Here is a 24,085-nt window from a genome sequence, read left to right on the forward strand (position 1 = left end):
CTAGATAGTAGATAGTAGACTGTTCTAGATAGTAGATAGTAGATAGCAGACTGTTGTAGATAGTAGACTGTTGTAGATAGTAGACTGTTGTAGATAGTAGACTGTTGTAGATAGTAGACTGTTGTAGATAGTAGACTGTTGTAGATAGTAGACTGTTGTAGATAGTAGACTGTTCTAGATAGTAGATAGTAGACTGTTCTAGATAGTAGATAGTAGACTGTTCTAGATAGTAGATAGTAGACTGTTCTAGATAATAGATAGTAGACTGATGTAGATAGTAGATAGTAGACTGTTCTAGATAGTAGATAGTAGACTGTTCTAGATAGTAGATAGTAGAATGTTCTAGATAGTAGATAGTAGACTGTTCTAGATAGTAGATAGTAGACTGTTCTAGATAGTAGATAGTAGACTGTTCTAGATAGTAGGTAGTAGACTGTTCTAGATAGTAGGTAGTAGACTGTTCTAGATAGTAGGTAGTAGACTGTTCTAGATAGTAGATAGTAGACTGTTCTAGATAGTAGATAGTAGACTGTTCTAGATAGTAGATAGTAGACTGTTGTAGATAGTAGACTGTTCTAGATAGTAGATAGTAGACTGTTCTAGATAGTAGATAGCAGACTGTTGTAGATAGTAGATAGTAGACTGTTCTAGATAGTAGATAGTAGACTGTTCTAGATAGTAGATAGTAGACTGTTCTAGATAGCAGATAGTAGGCTGTTCTAGATAGTAGATAGTAGACTGTTCTAGATAGCAGATAGTAGACTGTTCTAGATAGCAGATAGTAGACTGTTCTAGATAGTAGACTGTTCTAGATAGTAGATAGTAGACTGTTCTAGATAGTAGATAGTAGACTGTTCTAGATAGTAGATAGTAGACTGTTCTAGATAGTAGATAGTAGACTGTTCTAGATAGTAGATAGTAGACTGTTCTAGATAGTAGATAGTAGACTGTTCTAGATAGTAGATAGTAGACTGTTCTAGATAGTAGATAGTAGACTGTTCTAGATAGTAGATAGTAGACTGTTCTAGATAGTAGATAGTAGACTGTTCTAGATAGTAGACTGTTCTAGATAGTAGACTGTTCTAGATAGTAGACTGTTCTAGATAGTAGATAGTAGACTGTTCTAGATAGTAGACTTTTCTAGATAGTAGACTGTTCTAGATAGTAGATAGTAGACTGTTCTAGATAGTAGGTAGTAGACTGTTCTAGATAGTAGATAGTAGACTGTTCTAGATAGTAGATAGTAGACTGTTCTAGATAGTAGATAGTAGACTGTTCTAGATAGTAGATAGTAGACTGTTCTAGATAGTAGATAGTAGACTGTTCTAGATAGTAGATAGTAGACTGTTCTAGATAGTAGATAGTAGACTGTTCTAGATAGTAGATAGTAGACTGTTCTAGATAGTAGATAGTAGACTGTTCTAGATAGTAGACTGTTCTAGATAGTAGACTGTTCTAGATAGTAGACTGTTCTAGATAGTAGACTGTTCTAGATAGTAGATAGTAGACTGTTCTAGATAGTAGATAGTAGACTGTTCTAGATAGTAGATAGTAGACTGTTCTAGATAGTAGATAGTAGACTGTTCTAGATAGTAGACTGTTCTAGATAGTAGATAGTAGACTGTTCTAGATAGTAGATAGTAGATAGCAGACTGTTGTAGATAGTAGACTGTTCTAGATAGTAGATAGTAGACTGTTCTAGATAGTAGACTGTTCTAGATAGCAGATAGTAGACTGTTCTAGATAGTAGACTGTTCTAGATAGTAGATAGTAGACTGTTCTAGATAGTAGACTGTTCTAGATAGTAGATAGTAGACTGTTCTAGATAGTAGATAGTAGACTGTTCTAGATAGTAGATAGTAGACTGTTCTAGATAGTAGATAGTAGACTGTTCTAGATAGTAGGTAGTAGACTGTTCTAGATAGTAGATAGTAGACTGTTCTAGATAGTAGATAGTAGACTGTTCTAGATAGTAGACTGTTCTAGATAGTAGATAGTAGACTGTTCTAGATAGTAGATAGTAGACTGTTCTAGATAGTAGATAGTAGACTGTTCTAGATAGTAGATAGTAGATAGTAGACTGTTGTAGATAGTAGACTGTTGTAGATAGTAGACTGTTCTAGATAGTAGATAGTAGACTGTTCTAGATAGTAGATAGTACACTGTTCTAGATAGATAGTAGATAGTAGACTGTTCTAGATAGTAGACTGTTCTAGATAGTAGATAGTAGATAGTAGACTGTTCTAGATAGTAGATAGTAGACTGTTCTAGATAGTAGATAGTAGACTGTTCTAGATAGTAGATAGTAGACTGTTCTAGATAGTAGATAGACTGTTGTAGATAGTAGATAGTAGACTGTTCTAGATAGTAGATAGTAGACTGTTCTAGATAGTAGATAGTAGACTGTTCTAGATAGTAGATAGTAGACTGTTCTAGATAGTAGATAGTAGACTGTTCTAGATAGTAGATAGTAGATAGTAGACTGTTGTAGATAGTAGATAGTAGACTGTTGTAGATAGTAGACTGTTCTAGATAGTAGATAGTAGACTGTTCTAGATAGTAGATAGTAGACTGTTCTAGATAGTAGACTGTTCTAGATAGTAGATAGTAGACTGTTCTAGATAGTAGATAGTAGACTGTTCTAGATAGTAGATAGTAGACTGTTCTAGATAGTAGACTGTTCTAGATAGTAGATAGTAGACTGTTCTAGATAGTAGATAGTAGACTGTTCTAGATAGTAGATAGTAGATAGCAGACTGTTGTAGATAGTAGACTGTTGTAGATAGTAGACTGTTGTAGATAGTAGACTGTTGTAGATAGTAGACTGTTGTAGATAGTAGACTGTTCTAGATAGTAGATAGTAGACTGTTCTAGATAGTAGATAGTAGACTGTTCTAGATAGTAGATAGTAGACTGTTCTAGATAGTAGATAGTAGACTGTTCTAGATAGTAGATAGTAGACTGTTCTAGATAGTAGATAGTAGACTGTTCTAGATAGTAGATAGTAGACTGTTCTAGATAGTAGACTGTTCTAGATAGTAGATAGTAGACTGTTCTAGATAGTAGATAGTAGACTGTTCTAGATAGACTGTAGATAGTAGATAGTAGACTGTTCTAGATAGTAGATAGTAGACTGTTCTAGACTGTTGTAGATAGTAGACTGTTGTAGATAGTAGACTGTTGTAGATAGTAGACTGTTGTAGATAGTAGACTGTTCTAGATAGTAGATAGTAGACTGTTCTAGATAGTAGATAGTAGACTGTTCTAGATAGTAGATAGTAGACTGTTCTAGATAGTAGACTGTTCTAGATAGTAGATAGTAGACTGTTCTAGATAGTAGATAGTAGACTGTTCTAGATAGTAGATAGTAGACTGTTCTAGATAGTAGATAGTAGACTGTTCTAGATAGTAGATAGTAGACTGTTCTAGATAGTAGATAGTAGACTGTTCTAGATAGTAGACTGTTCTAGATAGTAGTAGTAGACTGTTCTAGATAGTAGATAGTAGACTGTAGATAGTAGATAGTAGACTGTTCTAGATAGTAGATAGTAGACTGTTCTAGATAGTAGATAGTAGACTGTTCTAGATAGTAGATAGTAGACTGTTGTAGATAGTAGACTGTTCTAGATAGTAGATAGTAGACTGTTCTAGATAGTAGACTGTTCTAGATAGTAGATAGTAGACTGTTCTAGATAGTAGATAGTAGACTGTTCTAGATAGTAGATAGTAGACTGTTCTAGATAGTAGATAGTAGACTGTTCTAGATAGTAGATAGTAGACTGTTCTAGATAGTAGATAGTAGACTGTTCTAGATAGTAGATAGTAGACTGTTCTAGATAGTAGACTGTTCTAGATAGTAGATAGTAGACTGTTCTAGATAGTAGATAGTAGACTGTTCTAGATAGTAGATAGTAGACTGTTCTAGATAGTAGATAGTAGATAGTAGACTGTTGTAGATAGTAGACTGTTGTAGATAGTAGACTGTTCTAGATAGTAGATAGTAGACTGTTCTAGATAGTAGATAGTACACTGTTCTAGATAGTAGATAGTAGACTGTTCTAGATAGTAGACTGTTCTAGATAGTAGATAGTAGACTGTTCTAGATAGTAGATAGTAGACTGTTCTAGATAGTAGGTAGTAGACTGTTGTAGATAGTAGATAGTAGACTGTTCTAGATAATAGATAGTAGACTGCTCTAGATAGTAGATAGGAGACTGTTGTAGATAGTAGACTGGTCTAGATAGTAGATAGTAGACTGGTCTAGATAGTAGATAGTAGACTGGTCTAGATAGTAGATAGTAGATAGTAGACTGTTGTAGATAGTAGATAGTAGACTGTTGTAGATAGTAGACTGTTCTAGATAGTAGATAGTAGACTGTTCTAGATAGTAGATAGTACACTGTTCTAGATAGTAGACTGTTCTAGATAGTAGATAGTAGACTGTTCTAGATAGTAGATAGTAGACTGTTCTAGATAGTAGATAGTAGACTGTTCTAGATAGTAGACTGTTCTAGATAGTAGATAGTAGACTGTTCTAGATAGTAGATAGTAGACTGTTCTAGATAGTAGATAGTAGACTGTTCTAGATAGTAGATAGTAGACTGTTGTAGATAGTAGACTGTTGTAGATAGTAGACTGTTGTAGATAGTAGACTGTAGATGTAGATAGTAGACTGTTGTAGTAGATAGTAGACTGTTCTAGATAGTAGATAGTAGACTAGACTTCTAGATATAGATAGTAGACTGTTCTAGATAGTAGACTGTTCTAGATAGTAGATAGTAGACTGTTCTAGATAGTAGATAGTAGACTGTTCTAGATAGTAGATAGTAGACTGTTCTAGATAGTAGATAGTAGACTGTTCTAGATAGTAGACTGTTCTAGATAGTAGATAGTAGACTGTTCTAGATAGTAGATAGTAGACTGTTCTAGATAGTAGATAGTAGACTGTTCTAGATAGTAGTTCTAGATAGTAGATAGTAGACTGTTCTAGATAGTAGACTGTTGTAGATAGTAGACTGTTCTAGATATAGAGTAGATAGTAGACTGTTCTAGATAGTAGATAGTAGACTGTTCTAGATAGTAGATAGTAGACTGTTCTAGATAGTAGATAGTAGACTGTTCTAGATAGTAGATAGTAGACTGTTCTAGATAGTAGATAGTAGACTGTTCTAGATAGTAGATAGTAGACTGTTCTAGATAGTAGATAGTAGACTGTTCTAGATAGTAGATAGTAGACTGTTCTAGATAGTAGATAGTAGACTGTTCTAGATAGTAGATAGTAGACTGTTCTAGATAGTAGATAGTAGACTGTTCTAGATAGTATAGTAGACTGTTCTAGATAGTAGATAGTAGACTGTTCTAGATAGTAGATAGTAGACTGTTCTAGATAGTAGATAGTAGACTGTTCTAGATAGTAGATAGTAGACTGTTTCTAGATAGTAGACTGTTCTAGATAGTAGATAGTAGACTGTTCTAGATAGTAGATAGTAGACTGTTCTAGATAGTAGATAGTAGACTGTTCTAGATAGTAGATAGTAGACTGTTCTAGATAGTAGATAGTAGACTGTTCTAGATAGTAGATAGTAGACTGTTCTAGATAGTAGATAGTAGACTGTTCTAGATAGACTGTTGTAGATAGTAGACTGTTCTAGATAGAGTAGATAGTAGACTGTTCTAGATAGTAGATAGTAGACTGTTCTAGATAGTAGATAGTAGACTGTTCTAGATATAGATAGTAGACTGTTCTAGATAGTAGATAGTAGACTGTTCTAGATAGTAGATAGTAGACTGTTCTAGATAGTAGATAGATAGTAGATAGTAGACTGTTCTAGATAGTAGATAGTAGACTGTTCTAGATAGTAGATAGTAGACTGTTCTAGATAGTAGATAGTAGACTGTTCTAGATAGTAGACTGTTCTAGATAGTAGACTGTTCTAGATAGTAGACTGTTCTAGATAGTAGACTGTTCTAGATAGTAGACTGTTCTAGATAGTAGATAGTAGACTGTTCTAGATAGTAGACTTTTCTAGATAGTAGACTGTTCTAGATAGTAGACTGTTCTAGATAGTAGGTAGTAGACTGTTCTAGATAGTAGATAGTAGACTGTTCTAGATAGTAGATAGTAGACTGTTCTAGATAGTAGATAGTAGACTGTTCTAGATAGTAGATAGTAGACTGTTCTAGATAGTAGATAGTAGACTGTTCTAGATAGTAGATAGTAGACTGTTCTAGATAGTAGATAGTAGACTGTTCTAGATAGTAGATAGTAGATAGTAGATAGTAGACTGTTCTAGATAGTAGATAGTAGACTGTTCTAGATAGTAGATAGTAGACTGTTCTAGAGTAGACTGTTCTAGATAGTAGACTGTTCTAGATAGATATACTGTAGATAGTAGACTGTTCTAGATAGTAGATAGTAGACTGTTCTAGATAGTAGATAGTAGAATGTTCTAGATAGTAGATAGTAGACTGTTCTAGATAGTAGACTGTTCTAGATAGTAGATAGTAGACTGTTGTAGATAGTAGACTGTTCTAGATAGTAGATAGTAGACTGTTCTAGATAGTAGATAGTAGATAGCAGACTGTTGTAGATAGTAGACTGTTCTAGATAGTAGATAGTAGACTGTTCTAGATAGTAGACTGTTCTAGATAGCAGATAGTAGACTGTTCTAGATAGTAGACTGTTCTAGATAGTAGATAGTAGACTGTTCTAGATAGTAGACTGTTCTAGATAGTAGATAGTAGACTGTTCTAGATAGTAGATAGTAGACTGTTCTAGATAGTAGATAGTAGACTGTTCTAGATAGTAGATAGTAGACTGTTCTAGATAGTAGGTAGTAGACTGTTCTAGATAGTAGATAGTAGACTGTTCTAGATAGTAGATAGTAGACTGTTCTAGATAGTAGACTGTTCTAGATAGTAGATAGTAGACTGTTCTAGATAGTAGACTGTTCTAGATAGTAGATAGTAGACTGTTCTAGATAGTAGATAGTAGATAGTAGACTGTTGTAGATAGTAGACTGTTGTAGATAGTAGACTGTTCTAGATAGTAGATAGTAGACTGTTCTAGATAGTAGATAGTAGACTGTTCTAGATAGTAGATAGTAGACTGTTCTAGATAGTAGACTGTTCTAGATAGTAGATAGTAGACTGTTCTAGATAGTAGATAGTAGACTGTTCTAGATAGTAGATAGTAGACTGTTGTAGATAGTAGATAGTAGACTGTTCTAGATAATAGATAGTAGACTGCTCTAGATAGTAGATAGGAGACTGTTGTAGATAGTAGACTGGTCTAGATAGTAGATAGTAGACTGGTCTAGATAGTAGATAGTAGACTGTCTAGATAGTAGATAGTAGATAGTAGACTGTTGTAGATAGTAGATAGTAGACTGTTGTAGATAGTAGACTGTTCTAGATAGTAGATAGTAGATACTGTTCTAGATAGTAGATAGTACTGTTCTAGATAGTAGACTGTTCTAGATAGTAGATAGTAGACTGTTCTAGATAGTAGATAGTAGACTGTTCTAGATAGTAGATAGTAGACTGTTAGTAGATAGTAGACTGTTCTAGATAGTAGATAGTAGACTGTTCTAGATAGTAGATAGTAGACTGTTCTAGATAGTAGATAGTAGATAGTAGACTGTTGTAGATAGTAGACTGTTGTAGATAGTAGACTGCTGTAGATAGTAGACTGTTCTAGATAGTAGATAGTAGACTGTTCTAGATAGTAGACTGTTCTGATAGATAGTAGACTGTTCTAGATAGTAGATAGTAGACTGTTCTAGATAGTAGATAGTAGACTGTTCTAGATAGACTGTAGATAGTAGACTGTTCTAGATAGTAGATAGTAGACTGTTCTAGATAGTAGATAGTAGACTGTTCTAGATAGTAGATAGTAGACTGTTCTAGATAGTAGATAGTAGACTGTTCTAGATAGTAGATAGTAGACTGTTCTAGATAGTAGATAGTAGACTGTTCTAGATATAGACTGTTCTAGATAGTAGATAGTAGACTGTTCTAGATAGTAGATAGTAGACTGTTCTAGATAGTAGATAGTAGACTGTTCTAGATAGTAGATAGTAGACTGTTCTAGATAGTAGGTAGTAGACTGTTCTAGATAGTAGATAGTAGACTGTTCTAGATAGTAGATAGTAGAGTAGACTGTTCTAGATAGTAGATAGTAGACTGTTCTAGATAGTAGATAGTAGACTGTTCTAGATAGTAGATAGTAGACTGTTCTAGATAGTAGATAGTAGACTGTTCTAGATAGTAGATAGTAGACTGTTCTAGATAGTAGATAGTAGACTGTTCTAGATAGTAGATAGTAGACTGTAGATAGTAGACTGTTCTAGATAGTAGATAGTAGACTGTTAGTAGATAGTAGACTGTTCTAGATAGTAGATAGTAGACTGTTCTAGATAGTAGATAGTAGACTGTTCTAGATAGTAGATAGTAGACTGTTCTAGATAGTAGATAGTAGACTGTTCTAGATAGTAGATAGTAGACTGTTCTAGATAGTAGATAGTAGACTGTTCTAGATAGTAGATATAGATAGACTGTTCTAGATAGTAGATAGTAGACTGTTGTAGATAGTAGACTGTTCTAGATAGTAGATAGTAGACTGTTCTAGATAGTAGATAGTAGACTGTTCTAGATAGTAGATAGTAGACTGTTCTAGATAGTAGATAGTAGACTGTTCTAGATAGTAGATAGTAGACTGTTCTAGATAGTAGATAGTAGACTGTTCTAGATAGTAGATAGTAGACTGTTCTAGATAGTAGATAGTAGACTGTTCTAGATAGTAGATAGTAGACTGTTCTAGATAGTAGATAGTAGACTGTTCTAGATAGTAGATAGTAGACTGTTGTAGATAGTAGACTAGATAGTAGACTGTTCTAGATAGTAGATAGTAGACTGTTCTAGATAGTAGATAGTAGACTGTTCTAGATAGTAGATAGTAGATAGTAGACTGTTCTAGATAGTAGATAGTAGACTGTTGTAGATAGTAGACTGTTCTAGATAGTAGATAGTAGACTGTTCTAGATAGTAGATAGTAGACTGTTCTAGATAGTAGACTGTTCTAGATAGTAGATAGTAGACTGTTCTAGATAGTAGATAGTAGACTGTTCTAGATAGTAGATAGTAGACTGTTCTAGATAGTATAGATAGTAGATAGTAGACTGTTCTAGATAGTAGATAGTAGACTGTTCTAGATAGTAGACTGTAGATAGTAGATAGTAGACTGTTGTAGATAGTAGACTGTTGTAGATAGTAGACTGTTGTAGATAGATAGTAGACTGTTCTAGATAGTATAGTAGACTGTTCTAGATAGTAGATAGTAGACTGTTCTAGATAGTAGATAGTAGACTGTTCTAGATAGTAGATAGTAGACTGTTCTAGATAGTAGATAGTAGACTGTTCTAGATAATAGATAGTAGACTGTTCTAGATAGATAGACTGTTCTAGATAGTAGATAGTAGACTGTTCTAGATAGTAGATAGTAGACTGTTCTAGATAGTAGATAGTAGACTGTTCTAGATAGATAGTAGACTGTTCTAGATAGTAGATAGACTGTTCTAGATAGTAGATAGTAGACTGTTCTAGATAGTAGATAGTAGACTGTTCTAGATAGTAGATAGTAGTAGACTGTTCTAGATAGTAGATAGTAGACTGTTCTAGATAGTAGATAGTAGACTGTTCTAGATAGTAGATAGTAGACTGTTCTAGATAGTAGATAGTAGACTGTTCTAGATAGTAGATAGTAGACTGTTCTAGATAGTAGATAGTAGACTGTTCTAGATAGTAGATAGTAGACTGTTCTAGATAGTAGATAGTAGACTGTTCTAGATAGCAGATAGTAGACTGTTCTAGATAGTAGATAGTAGACTGTTTCTAGATACTGTTCTAGATAGTAGACTGTTCTAGATAGTAGATAGTAGACTGTTCTAGATAGTAGATAGTAGACTGTTCTAGATAGTAGATAGTAGACTGTTCTAGATAGTAGATAGTAGACTGTTCTAGATAGTAGATAGTAGACTGTTCTAGTAGATAGTAGACTGTTCTAGATAGTAGATAGTAGACTGTTCTAGATAGTAGATATAGTAGACTGTTAGTAGATAGACTGTTCTAGATAGTAGACTGTTCTAGATAGTAGATAGTAGATAGTAGATAGTAGACTGTTCTAGATAGTAGATAGTAGACTGTTCTAGATATAGTAGATAGTAGACTGTTCTAGATAGTAGATAGTAGACTGTTCTAGATAGTAGATAGTAGACTGTTCTAGATAGTAGATAGTAGACTGTTCTAGATAGTAGATAGTAGACTGTTCTAGATAGTAGATAGTAGACTGTTCTAGATAGTAGATAGTAGACTGTTCTAGATAGTAGATAGTAGACTGTTCTAGATAGTAGATAGTAGACTGTTCTAGATAGTAGATAGTAGACTGTTCTAGATAGTAGATAGTAGACTGTTCTAGACTGTTCTAGATAGTAGATAGTAGATAGATAGTAGACTGTTCTAGATAGTAGATACTAGACTGTTCTAGATAGTAGATAGTAGACTGTTCTAGATAGTAGATAGTAGACTGTTCTAGATAGTAGATAGTAGACTGTTCTAGATAGTAGATAGTAGACTGTTCTAGATAGTAGATAGTAGACTGTTCTAGATAGTAGACTGTTCTAGATAGTAGATAGTAGACTGTTCTAGATAGTAGATAGTAGACTGTTCTAGATAGTAGATAGTAGACTGATAGTTCTAGATAGTAGACTGTTGTAGATAGTAGACTGTTCTAGATAGTAGATAGTAGACTGTTCTAGATAGTAGACTGTTCTAGATAGTAGATAGTAGACTGTTCTAGATAGTAGACTGTTCTAGATAGTAGATAGTAGACTGTTCTAGATAGTAGACTGTTCTAGATAGTAGATAGTAGACTGTTCTAGATAGTAGATAGTAGACTGTTCTAGATAGTAGATAGTAGACTGTTCTAGATAGACTGTTCTAGATAGTAGTAGACTGTTCTAGATAGTAGATAGTAGACTGTTCTAGATAGTAGATAGTAGACTGTTCTAGATAGTAGATAGTAGACTGTTCTAGATAGTAGACTGTTCTAGATAGTAGATAGTAGACTGTTCTAGATAGTAGATAGTAGACTGTTCTAGATAGTAGATAGTAGACTGTTCTAGATAGTAGATAGTAGATAGTAGATAGTAGACTGTTCTAGATAGTAGAGTAGATAGTAGACTGTTCTAGATAGTAGATAGTAGACTGTTCTAGATAGTAGATAGTAGACTGTTCTAGATAGTAGATAGTAGACTGTTCTAGATAGTAGACTAGTTCTAGATAGTAGATAGTAGACTGTTCTAGATAGTAGATAGTAGACTGTTCTAGATAGTAGTAGATAGTAGACTGTTCTAGATAGTAGATAGTAGACTGTTCTAGATAATAGATAGTAGACTGTTCTAGATAGTAGATAGTAGACTGTTAGTAGATAGTAGACTGTTCTAGATAGTAGATAGTAGACTGTTCTAGATAGTAGATAGTAGACTGTTCTAGATAGTAGATAGTAGATAGTAGACTGTTGTAGATAGTAGATAGTAGACTGTCTAGATAGTAGATAGTAGACTGTTCTAGATAGTAGATAGTAGACTGTTCTAGATAGTAGATAGTAGTAGATAGTAGACTGTTCTAGATAGTAGATAGTAGACTGTTCTAGATAGTAGATAGTAGACTGTAGATATAGACTGTTCTAGATAGTAGACTGTTCTAGATAGTAGATAGTAGACTGTTCTAGATAGTAGATAGTAGACTGTTCTAGATAGTAGATAGTAGACTGATGTAGATAGTAGATAGTAGACTGTTCTAGATAGTAGATAGTAGACTGTTCTAGATAGTAGATAGTAGACTGTTCTAGATAGTAGATAGTAGACTGTTCTAGATAGTAGATAGTAGACTGTTCTAGATAGTAGATAGTAGACTGTTCTAGATAGTAGATAGTAGACTGTTCTAGATAGTAGATAGTAGACTGTTCTAGATAGTAGGTAGTAGACTGTTCTAGATAGTAGATAGTAGACTGTTCTAGATAGTAGATAGTAGACTGTTCTAGATAGTAGATAGTAGACTGTTGTAGATAGTAGACTGTTCTAGATAGTAGATAGTAGACTGTTCTAGATAGTAGATAGCAGACTGTTCTAGATAGTAGATAGTAGACTGTTCTAGATAGTAGATAGTAGACTGTTCTAGATAGTAGATAGTAGACTGTTCTAGATAGTAGGTAGTAGACTGTTGTAGATAGTAGATAGTAGACTGTTCTAGATAGTAGACTGTTCTAGATAGTAGATAGTAGACTGTTCTAGATAGTAGATAGTAGACTGTTCTAGATAGTAGATAGTAGACTGTTCTAGATAGTAGATAGTAGACTGTTCTAGATAGTAGATAGTAGACTGTTCTAGATAGTAGATAGTAGACTGTTCTAGATAGTAGATAGTAGACTGTTCTAGATAGTAGACTGTTCTAGATAGTAGATAGTAGACTGTTCTAGATAGTAGATAGTAGACTGTTCTAGATAGTAGATAGTAGACTGTTCTAGATAGTAGATAGTAGATAGTTCTAGATAGTAGATAGTAGACTGTTGTAGATAGTAGACTGTTCTAGATAGTAGATAGTAGACTGTTCTAGATAGTAGATAGTAGACTGTTCTAGATAGTAGATAGTAGACTGTTCTAGATAGTAGACTGTTCTAGACTGTTCTAGATAGTAGACTGTTCTAGATAGTAGATAGTAGACTGTTCTAGATAGTAGGTAGTAGACTGTTCTAGATAGTAGATAGTAGATGTTCTAGATAATAGATAGTAGACTGTTCTAGATAGTAGATAGTAGACTGTTCTAGATAGTAGACTGTCTAGATAGTAGATAGTAGACTGTTCTAGATAGTAGATATAGATAGTAGACTGTTCTAGATAGTAGATAGTAGACTGTTCTAGATGTAGATAGTAGACTGTTCTAGATAGTAGATAGTAGACTGTTCTAGATAGTAGATAGTAGACTGTTCTAGATAGTAGACTGTTCTAGATAGTAGACTGTTCTAGATAGACTGTTCTAGATGTTCTAGATAGTAGACTGTTCTAGATAGTAGATAGTAGACTGTTCTAGATAGTAGATAGTAGACTGTTCTAGATAGTAGATAGTAGTAGACTGTTGTAGATAGTAGACTGTTGTAGATAGTAGACTGTTCTAGATAGTAGATAGTAGACTGTTCTAGATAGTAGACTGTTCTAGATAGTAGACTGTTGTAGATAGTAGACTGTTCTAGATAGTAGATAGTAGACTGTTCTAGATAGTAGATAGTAGACTGTTCTAGATAGTAGATAGTAGACTGTTCTAGATAGTAGATAGTAGACTGTTCTAGATAATAGATAGTAGACTGTTGTAGATAGTAGATAGTAGACTGTTCTAGATAGTAGATAGTAGACTGTTCTAGATAGTAGATAGTAGAATGTTCTAGATAGTAGATAGTAGACTGTTCTAGATAGTAGATAGTAGACTGTTCTAGATAGTAGATAGTAGACTGTTCTAGATAGTAGATAGTAGACTGTTCTAGATAGTAGATAGTAGACTGTTCTAGATAGTAGACTGTTCTAGATAGTAGATAGTAGACTGTTCTAGATAGTAGATAGTAGACTGTTCTAGATAGTAGATAGTAGACTGTTGTAGATAGTAGACTGTTCTAGATAGTAGATAGTAGACTGTTCTAGATAGTAGATAGTAGACTGTTCTAGATAGTAGATAGTAGACTGTTCTAGATAGTAGATAGTAGACTGTTCTAGATAGTAGATAGTAGACTGTTCTAGATAGCAGATAGTAGACTGTTCTAGATAGTAGATAGTAGACTGTTCTAGATAGCAGATAGTAGACTGTTCTAGATAGTAGATAGTAGACTGTTCTAGATAGTAGATAGTAGACTGTTCTAGATAGTAGATAGTAGACTGTTCTAGATAGTAGATAGTAGACTGTTCTAGATAGTAGATAGTAGACTGTTCTAGATAGTAGATAGTAGACTGTTCTAGATAGTAGATAGTAGACTGTTCTAGATAGTAGATAGTAGACTGTTCTAGATAGTAGATAGTAGACTGTTCTAGATAGTAGATAGTAGACTGTTCTAGATAGTAGATAGTAGACTGTTCTAGATAGTAGATAGTAGACTGTTCTAGATAGTAGATAGTAGACTGTTCTAGATAGTAGATAGTAGACTGTTCTAGATAGTAGATAGTAGACTGTTCTAGATAGTAGATAGTAGACTGTTCTAGATAGTACTGTTCTAGATAGTAGACTGTTCTAGATAGTAGATAGTAGACTGTTCTAGATAGTAGATAGTAGACTGTTCTAGATAGTAGATAGTAGACTGTTCTAGATAGTAGATAGTAGACTGTTCTAGATAGTAGATAGTAGACTGTTCTAGATAGTTCTAGATAGTAGACTGTTCTAGATAGTAGATAGTAGACTGTTCTAGATAGTAGATAGTAGACTGTTCTAGATAGTAGATAGTAGACTGTTCTAGATAGTAGATAGTAGACTGTTCTAGATAGTAGATAGACTGTTCTAGATAGTAGTAGTAGACTGTTCTAGATAGTAGATAGTAGACTGTTCTAGATAGTAGATAGTAGACTGTTCTAGATAGTAGATAGTAGACTGTTCTAGATAGTAGATAGTAGACTGTTCTAGATAGTAGATAGTAGACTGTTCTAGATAGATAGTAGACTGTTCTAGATAGTAGACTGTTCTAGATAGTAGATAGTAGACTGTTCTAGATAGTAGATAGTAGACTGTTCTAGATAGTAGATAGTAGACTGTTCTAGATAGTAGATAGTAGACTGTTCTAGATAGTAGATAGTTCTAGATAGTTCTAGATAGTAGATAGTAGACTGTTCTAGATAGTAGATAGTAGACTGTTCTAGATAGTAGATAGTAGACTGTTCTAGATAGTAGATAGTAGACTGTTCTAGATAGTAGATAGTAGACTGTTCTAGATAGTAGATAGTAGTAGACTGTTCTAGATAGTAGATAGTAGACTGTTCTAGATAGTAGATAGTAGACTGTTCTAGATATAGTAGACTGTTCTAGATAGTAGATAGTAGACTGTTCTAGATAGTAGATAGTAGACTGTTCTAGATAGTAGATAGTAGACTGTTCTAGATAGTAGATAGTAGACTGTTCTAGATAGTAGATAGTAGACTGTTCTAGATAGTAGATAGTAGACTGTTCTAGATAGTAGACTGTTCTAGATAGTAGATAGTAGACTGTTCTAGATAGTAGATAGTAGACTGTTCTAGATAGTAGACTGTTCTAGATACTGTAGATAGTAGACTGTTCTAGATAGTAGATAGTAGACTGTTCTAGATAGTAGATAGTAGACTGTTAGTAGATAGTAGACTGTTCTAGATAGTAGATAGTAGACTGTTGTAGATAGTAGACTGTTCTAGATAGTAGATAGATAGTAGACTGTTCTAGATAGTAGATAGTAGACTGTTCTAGATAGTAGATAGTAGACTGTTCTAGATAGTAGATAGTAGACTGTTCTAGATAGTAGATAGTAGACTGTTCTAGATAGTAGATAGTAGACTGTTCTAGATAGTAGATAGTAGACTGTTCTAGATAGTAGATAGTAGACTGTTCTAGATAGTAGATAGTAGACTGTTCTAGATAGTAGATAGTAGACTGTTTAGATAGTAGACTGTTCTAGATAGTAGATAGTAGACTGTTCTAGATAGTAGATAGTAGACTGTTCTAGATAGATAGTAGACTGTTCTAGATAGTAGATAGTAGACTGTTCTAGATAGTAGTAGACTGTTCTAGATAGTAGATAGTAGACTGTTCTAGATAGTAGATAGTAGACTGTTCTAGATAGTAGATAGTAGACTGTTCTAGATAGTAGATAGTAGACTGTTCTAGATAGTAGATAGTAGACTGTTCTAGATAGTAGATAGTAGACTGTTCTAGATAGTAGATAGTAGACTGTTGTAGATAGTAGACTGTTCTAGATAGTAGATAGTAGACTGTTCTAGATAGTAGATAGTAGACTAGATTCTAGATAGTAGATAGACTGTTCTAGATAGATAGTAGACTGTTCTAGATAGTAGATAGTAGACTGTTCTAGATAGTAGAGTAGACTGTTCTAGATAGTAGATAGTAGACTGTTCTAGATAGTAGACTGTTCTAGATAGTAGATAGTAGACTGTTCTAGAGTAGATAGTAGACTGTTCTAGATAGTAGATAGTAGACTGTTCTAGATAGATAGTAGACTGTTCTAGATAGTAGATAGTAGACTGTTCTAGATAGTAGATAGTAGACTGTTCTAGATAGTAGACTGTTCTAGATAGTAGATAGTAGACTGTTCTAGATAGTAGATAGTAGACTGTTCTAGATAGTAGATAGTAGACTGTTCTAGATAGTAGACTGTTCTAGATAGTAGATAGTAGACTGTTCTAGATAGTAGATAGTAGACTGTTCTAGATAGTAGATAGTAGACTGTTCTAGATAGTAGATAGTAGACTGTTCTAGATAGTAGATAGTAGACTGTTCTAGATAGTAGATAGTAGACTGTTCTAGATAGTAGACTAGTAGACTGTTCTAGATAGTAGATAGTAGACTGTTCTAGATAGTAGATAGTAGACTGTTCTAGATAGTAGATAGTAGACTGTTCTAGATAGTAGATAGTAGACTGTTCTAGATAGTAGATAGTAGACTGTTCTAGATAGTAGATAGTAGACTGTTCTAGATAGTAGACTGTTCTAGATAGTAGATAGTAGACTGTTCTAGATAGTAGATAGTAGACTGTTCTAGATAGTAGACTGTTCAGACTTTCTAGATAGTAGATAGTAGACTGTTCTAGATAGTAGATAGTAGACTGTTCTAGATAGTAGATAGTAGACTGTTCTAGATAGTAGATAGTAGACTGTTCTAGAGATAGTAGATAGTAGACTGTTCTAGATAGTAGATAGTAGACTGTTCTAGATAGTAGATAGTAGACTGTTCTAGATAGTAGATAGTAGACTGTTCTAGATAGTAGATAGTAGACTGTTCTAGATAGTAGATAGTAGACTGTTCTAGATAGTAGTAGACTGTTCTAGATAGTAGATAGTAGACTGTTCTAGATAGTAGATAGTAGACTGTTCTAGATAGTAGATAGTAGACTGTTCTAGATAGTAGACTGTTCTAGATAGTAGACTGTTCTAGATAGTAGATAGTAGACTGTTCTAGATAGTAGACTGTTCTAGATAGATAGTAGACTGTTCTAGATAGTAGATAGTAGACTGTTCTAGATAGTAGATAGTAGACTGTTCTAGATAGTAGATAGTAGACTGTTCTAGATAGTAGATAGTAGACTGTTCTAGATAGCAGATAGTAGACTGTTCTAGATAGTAGATAGTAGACTGTTCTAGATAGTAGATAGTAGACTGTTCTAGATAGTAGATAGTAGACTGTTCTAGATAGTAGATAGTAGACTGTTCTAGATAGTAGATAGTAGACTGTTCTAGATAGTAGATAGTAGACTGTTCTAGATAGTAGATAGTAGACTGTTCTAGATAGTAGATAGTAGACTGTTCTAGATAGTAGACTGTTCTAGATAGTAGATAGTAGACTGTTCTAGATAGTAGATAGTAGACTGTTCTAGATAGTAGATAGTAGACTGTTCTAGATAGTAGATAGTAGACTGTTCTAGATAGTAGATAGTAGACTGTTCTAGATAGTAGATAGTAGACTGTTCTAGATAGTAGATAGTAGACTGTTCTAGATAGTAGACTGTTCTAGATAGTAGATAGTAGACTGTTCTATATAGTAGATAGTAGACTGTTCTAGATATAGTTCTAGATAGTAGACTGTTCTAGATAGTAGATAGTAGACTGTTCTAGATAGTAGATAGTAGACTGTTCTAGATAGTAGATAGTAGACTGTTCTAGATAGTAGATAGTAGACTGTTCTAGATAGTAGATAGTAGACTGTTCTAGATAGTAGATAGTAGACTGTTCTAGATAGTAGACTGTTCTAGATAGTAGAGTAGATAGTAGACTGTTCTAGATAGTAGATAGTAGACTGTTCTAGATAGTAGATAGTAGACTGTTCTAGATAGTAGATAGTAGACTGTTCTAGATAGTAGACTGTTCTAGATAGTAGACTGTTCTAGATAGTAGATAGTAGACTGTTCTAGATAGTAGACTTTTCTAGATAGTAGACTGTAGATAGTAGACTGTTCTAGATAGTAGATAGTAGACTGTTCTAGATAGTAGATAGTAGACTGTTCTAGATAGTAGACTTTTCTAGATAGTAGATAGTAGACTGTTCTAGATAGTAGATAGTAGACTGTTCTAGATCGTAGACTGTTCTAGATAGTGTGAGAGCCTGTTTTTTAGAATTCAGGTATACAGGTTACATACATTGCGACTAATCCCTCTATGGTTTTTTGGAGTATTTTGAGATAGGATTGATTATAGATTATTGATTATAGATTTCTACAAAAGGAATAATGACAATCTTAAAACAAGTCTGCAAAGAGTTCAAATCGTATTTGGAAAAGTTTTGGGGGAAATTATGACACATTTCATAATAATTGATGCAATAAATAAATGTATTGTTCCAATATCATTACAACATAGGTGTACTGTAATCAAATGAGACACATGAATGAATGAAAGAAACAAGGTTTTGCAGGCACCAGTTAGCATCAAGCCTGTCTGGAGCATCTGACCATAGGTTCTCGTTCCACGTCACAGTAAATGTCCTCATTGTTCATGCGCCTGCGAAAAAAACCTTTTGGCATGACAAATCCAAGCCTGACATAGTTCTGGATTGATGTCATTGCATGCCTCATCCATGGCCTGAAGGAGGGCGGTATGCTCAAGGGGATGGCCATCATACATCTTCCACCTCTATTGTAATCATTAAATGCATTTTAATTGTGCTTATGTAATATAGCGTCTTGTGTGGCTCAGTTCGTATGCGCATGGCACTAGCAACACCAGAGCTGTGGGTTTGATTCTCACTGAGGTTACATACCAACACTTTGCTACACAAATGGCACATATTAGAGTGATAGTAAAATGTATTTTAACAAATGAGAAGAGAATCATATCTATATTAAAGAGTGGGTTGCATTGTGAAAAGCATTTACATTTTTTATGAACATGTATTGCAATGTGAAACATGTATTTCTAGATGAAACACTGATTAAGTTTGGTGAATAAGTGACTGTATGATATTGTGTCTTGTAATAGTCAATTGAAAATGTGCTCAGAGTGTTGAAACAACTGTTTTTTGATGATCTATTTGGGGTTTTGTACTAATCATTGCTCAAATGTACCACATAGTTGTGTAGTTGTGAACACTGCCCCTCCCACCCTCCCTCCCTCCCTCCCCCAGAGCTGGTTGAAGAGGTGAGTATTTATGACGTCCTGTGGAGACCAGTGAGAGAGTAGCAGATGAGATCCTCGACTCAGCCTTCCTCCGAGGATGTATTCCAGACGTCTGCCTGCCCGCTGCTATGCTGACTTCTGCCACCAGGAGGTGCTATACCTGGACAGAGTCATCACCATGCTGCGGGTGAAAAAGAAAATACATGAAATAAAACCAATACCATAAAGATTTACTTACTATGACTGTGATACGTGGTTGTCGTCCCTAGCTATCTTAAGATAAGTTGCTCTGTATAACAGTGTAAATGTGTGTATGAACCAGCTGCTGATCAGAACAGTCCAGGGTCCTCCAGACATCATGATGTTTCTCCAGAGAACACATCAACGCTACCAGGAGTCACTGAAGAGGCCCAGATCCAAACTCCACCACACCTGGTAGGAAGCTGTTATAACAATCACCCTTAATATACAACTTAAGATAATACACTGCTCAAATAAATAAAGGGAACACTTAAACAACACAATGTAACTCCAAGTCAAACACACTTCTGTGAAATCAAACTGTCCACTTAGGAAACAACACTGATTGACAATAAATGTCACATGCTGTTGTGCAAATGGAATAGACAACAGGTGGAAATGATAGGCAATTAGCAAGACACCCCAATAAAGGAGTGGTTCTGCAGGTGGTGACTACAGACCACTTCTCAGTTCCCTATGCTTCCTGGCTGATGTTTCTGTCACTTTTGAATGCTGGTGGTGCTTTCACTCTAGTGGTAGCATGAGACGGAGTTTACAAGTGGCTCAGGTAGTGCAGCTCATCCAGGATGGCACATCAATGCGAGCTGTGGCAAGAAGGTTTGCTGTGTCTGTCAGCGTATTGTCTAGAGCATGGAGGGCGCTACCAGGAGACAGGCCAGTACATTAGACATGGATGGACAGACATGGAGGCCGTAGGAGGGCAACAACCCAGCAGCAGGACCGCTACCTCCGCCTTTGTGCAAGGGGAGCAGGAGGAAAACTGCCAGAGCCCTGCGAAATGACCTCCAGCAGGCCACAAATGTGCATGTGTCTGCTCAAACGGTCAGAAACAGACTCCATGAGGGTGGTATGAGGACCCGACGTCCACAGGTGGGGGTTGGGCTTACAGCCCAACACCGTGCAGGACGTTTGGCATTTGCCAAAGAACACCAAGATTGGCAAATTCGCCACTGGCGCCCTGTGCTCTTCACAGATGAAAGCAGGTTCACACTGAGCACATGTGACAGAGTCTGGAGACGCCGTGGAGAACGTTCTGCTGCCTGCAACATCCTCCAGCATGACCGGTTTGGCGGTGGGTCAGTCATGGTGTGGGGTGGCATTTCTTTGGGGGCCGCACAGCCCTCCATGTGCTCGCCAGAGGTAGCCTGACTGCCATTAGGTACCGAGATGAGATCCTCAGACCCCTTGTGAGACCATATGCTGGTGCGGTTGGCCCTGGGTTCCTCCTAATGCAAGACAATGCTAGACCTCATGTGGCTGGAGTGTGTCAGCAGTTCCTGCAAGAGGAAGGCATTGATGCTATGGACTGGCCCGCCTGTTCCCCAGTCCTGAATCCAATTAAGCACATCTGGGATATCATGCCTCGCTCCATCCACCAACGCCACGTTGCACCACAGACTGTCCAGGAGTTGGCGGATGCTTTAGTCCAGGTCTGGGAGGAGATCCCTCAGGAGACCATCCGCCACCTCATCAGGAGCATGCCCAGGCGTTGTAGGGAGGTCATACAGGCACGTGGAGGCCACACACACACACTACTGATCCTCATTTTGACTTGTTTTAAGGACATTACATCAAATTACTCATATTTAACTTTTTCTGTTTTGGTTCATTTCAAGTTCGGCTACCCAAGTTTTGGTGTACTTAGACACACCCCAAAATGTAAATCAATAATATCTTCTATCTTTTCCCTTTTTGACTCCCTTTACTTCATTCAGTTCAAGGTATTTTAGCATTACAGTTTATAGCTGGTTTCCAGTCATCTGGGAATATTAAAACATCTTCATATAATCAATAAGCCACTTCAGAGTTTCCTTTAAGAACATTTGGTGCCTGACAACATGACAGGGAATATTTAATTTACAGGATATTTGAGAAACCCATATACATTCAGATCCAACCTGGTGCCTGACAACATGACAGGGAAGATTTAATTTACAGGATATTTGAGAAACCCATATACATTAGGATCCTACCTGGTGCCTGACAACATGACAGGGAATATTTAATTTACAGGATATTTGAGAAACCCATATACATTCAGATCCAACCTGGTGCCTGACAACATGACAGGGAATATTTAATTTACAGGATATTTGAGAAACCCATATACATTCAGATCCAACCTGGTGCCTGACAACATGACAGGGAATATTTAATTTACAGGATATTTGAGAAACCCATATACATTCAGATCCAACCTGGTGCCTGACAACATGACAGGGAATATTTAATTTACAGGATATTTGAGAAACCCATATACATTCAGATCCAACCTGGTGCCTGACAACATGACAGGGAATATTTAATTTACAGGATATTTGAGAAACCCATATACATTCAGATCCAATCCAACCAGGATATTTGCCTGACAATCCCAATGACATGACAGGGAATATTTAATTTACAGGATATTTGAGAAACCCATATACATTCAGATCAACCTGGTGCCTGACAACATGACAGGGACAGGATATTTGAGAAACCCATATACATTCAGATCCAACCTGGTGCCTGACAACATGACAGGGAATATTTAATTAACAGGATATTTGAGAAACCCATATACATTCAGATCCAACCTGGTGCCTGACAACATGACAGGGAATATTTAAAACAGGATATTTGAGAAACCCATATACATTCAGATCCAACCTGGTGCCTGACAACATGACAGGGAATATTTAATTTACAGGATATTTGAGAAACCCATATACATTCAGATCCAACCTGGTGCCTGACAACATGACAGGGAATATTTAATTTACAGGATATTTGAGAAACCCATATACATTCAGATCCAACCTGGTGCCTGACAACATGACAGGGAAGATTTTAATTTACAGGATATTTGAGAAACCCATATACATTAGGAATGACAACCAAGTTAAACCCAATTATAGGCAACCTGGTGCCTGACAACATGACAGTGGAAGATTTTAATTTACAGGATATTTGAGAAACCAATATACAAACCCCAAAATGTTTGTGGGAAGATGCTGGAATTAAAGTACAAATAAATCATTCTCACAGTACAGTGGATATTATGCTGAAGCCACTTAAAAAAAGTTATGTTTGGACATGGGGGAATTTTAACTTTTATTGGAGAAATGTTTGGAACTGATGAAACTGAGTTGGAAATGCTTGCAAGCCAAAGACACCATCCCAACCTTGAAGCACGGGGTGGCAGCATCATTTGTGGGGTGCTTTGCACCAACCCAACCTCTGGTCTGTGGAGTCTGGACCTGATGTTAGCTTGAGTGACGTATTTATTTATGACATGCAGGAGGGTCTGGTGCACTTCACAAAATAGATGCCATCATGAGGCAGGACAATTATGTGGATATATTGAAGCAATATCTCAAGACATCAGTCAGGAAGTTGAAGCTTGGTTGCAAATGGGTCTTCCATATGGACAATGACCCCAAGAATACTTCCAAAGTTGTGGCAAAATGGTTAAAGGACAACAAAGTCAAGGTATTGGAGTGGCCATCACAAGCGCTGACCTCAATCCCATAGAAGATTTGTGGGCAGAACTGAAAAACGTGTGCGAGCAATGAGGCATACCAACCTGACTCAGTAACACCAGCTCTGTCAGGAGGACTGGACCAAAATTTACCCACCTATTGTGGGAAGCTTGTGGAAGGCTAACCAAAATGTTTGACCCAAGTTAAACAATTTATAGGCAATGCTACCAAATACCAATTGAGTGTATGTACATTTCTGACTTACTGGGAATGTGATGAAATAAATAAAAGCTGAAATAAATCATTCTCTCTACTATTATGCTGACATTTCACATTCTTAAAATAAAGTGGTGATCCTAAGACATGGAATTTAACTTTTATTAAATGTCAGGAACTGTGAAACTGAGTTGAAATGTATTGGCTAAGCTTAGCCATAACCACATAGTAAACTATTTGTCTCTCTTCCTCCATCTCTTCCTCTTCCTCTTCCTGCCTACATAACCTGTCCTCCATCCAGCCCTCTGTAGCCATGTGTCAGTACCTCCAGATTTTCCATAACCACACAGTAAACTCCCTGATTCCTCCTCCATCTCCTCCTCCTTTTCCTCTTTCTCCTGCCTACAGAACCTGTCCTCCATCCAGCCCTCTGCAGCTGTGCGTCAGTACCTCCAGAGCTTCCATGACATTGTAAATGAGGAGCCCATTTACTGGCTGGTGTCTCTCTGCCCAGAGCCCTGCTCAGACCTTACCTGGCACAGAACCTGCCCCTGGGAGAGAGGACCAGATGAGACCCCAGCCCCTGCCTCTACCCCTGGCTAAACCTCTTCCCCTGTCCCTGCTACCAGTGGGGGAGAGGACATGATGCCAGATATTGAGGAACCAGTATGGATTGAGTAGGGACATATTATGAGGTATGTTGAGGAAATTATAATGTATGCTGATTGATATTGATGATATGAG

General features: G+C 35.9%; 1 protein-coding gene across 3 annotated transcripts in view; it reads left to right on the forward strand.

Moving 5' to 3' along the window:
* The window catches only part of LOC135568810 (ladderlectin-like), a 42,428-nt gene extending 18,460 nt beyond the window's left edge, over positions 1-23,968 (forward strand). For all 3 annotated transcript variants that reach the window (XM_065015581.1, XM_065015580.1, XM_065015579.1), the window contains exons 8-10: positions 19,408-19,587; positions 19,723-19,835; positions 23,750-23,968. In XM_065015581.1, the coding sequence (XP_064871653.1) occupies positions 19,408-19,463 (56 nt within the window). In that variant the 3' untranslated portion in view covers positions 19,464-19,587; positions 19,723-19,835; positions 23,750-23,968. The remainder of the gene's footprint in view (positions 1-19,407; positions 19,588-19,722; positions 19,836-23,749) is intronic.
* The last annotated feature ends 117 nt before the right edge of the window (positions 23,969-24,085 follow it).

Source organism: Oncorhynchus nerka, unplaced genomic scaffold, assembly GCF_034236695.1.
Source record: "Oncorhynchus nerka isolate Pitt River unplaced genomic scaffold, Oner_Uvic_2.0 unplaced_scaffold_288___fragment_2___debris, whole genome shotgun sequence".
Classification (NCBI taxonomy): domain Eukaryota; kingdom Metazoa; phylum Chordata; class Actinopteri; order Salmoniformes; family Salmonidae; genus Oncorhynchus; species Oncorhynchus nerka.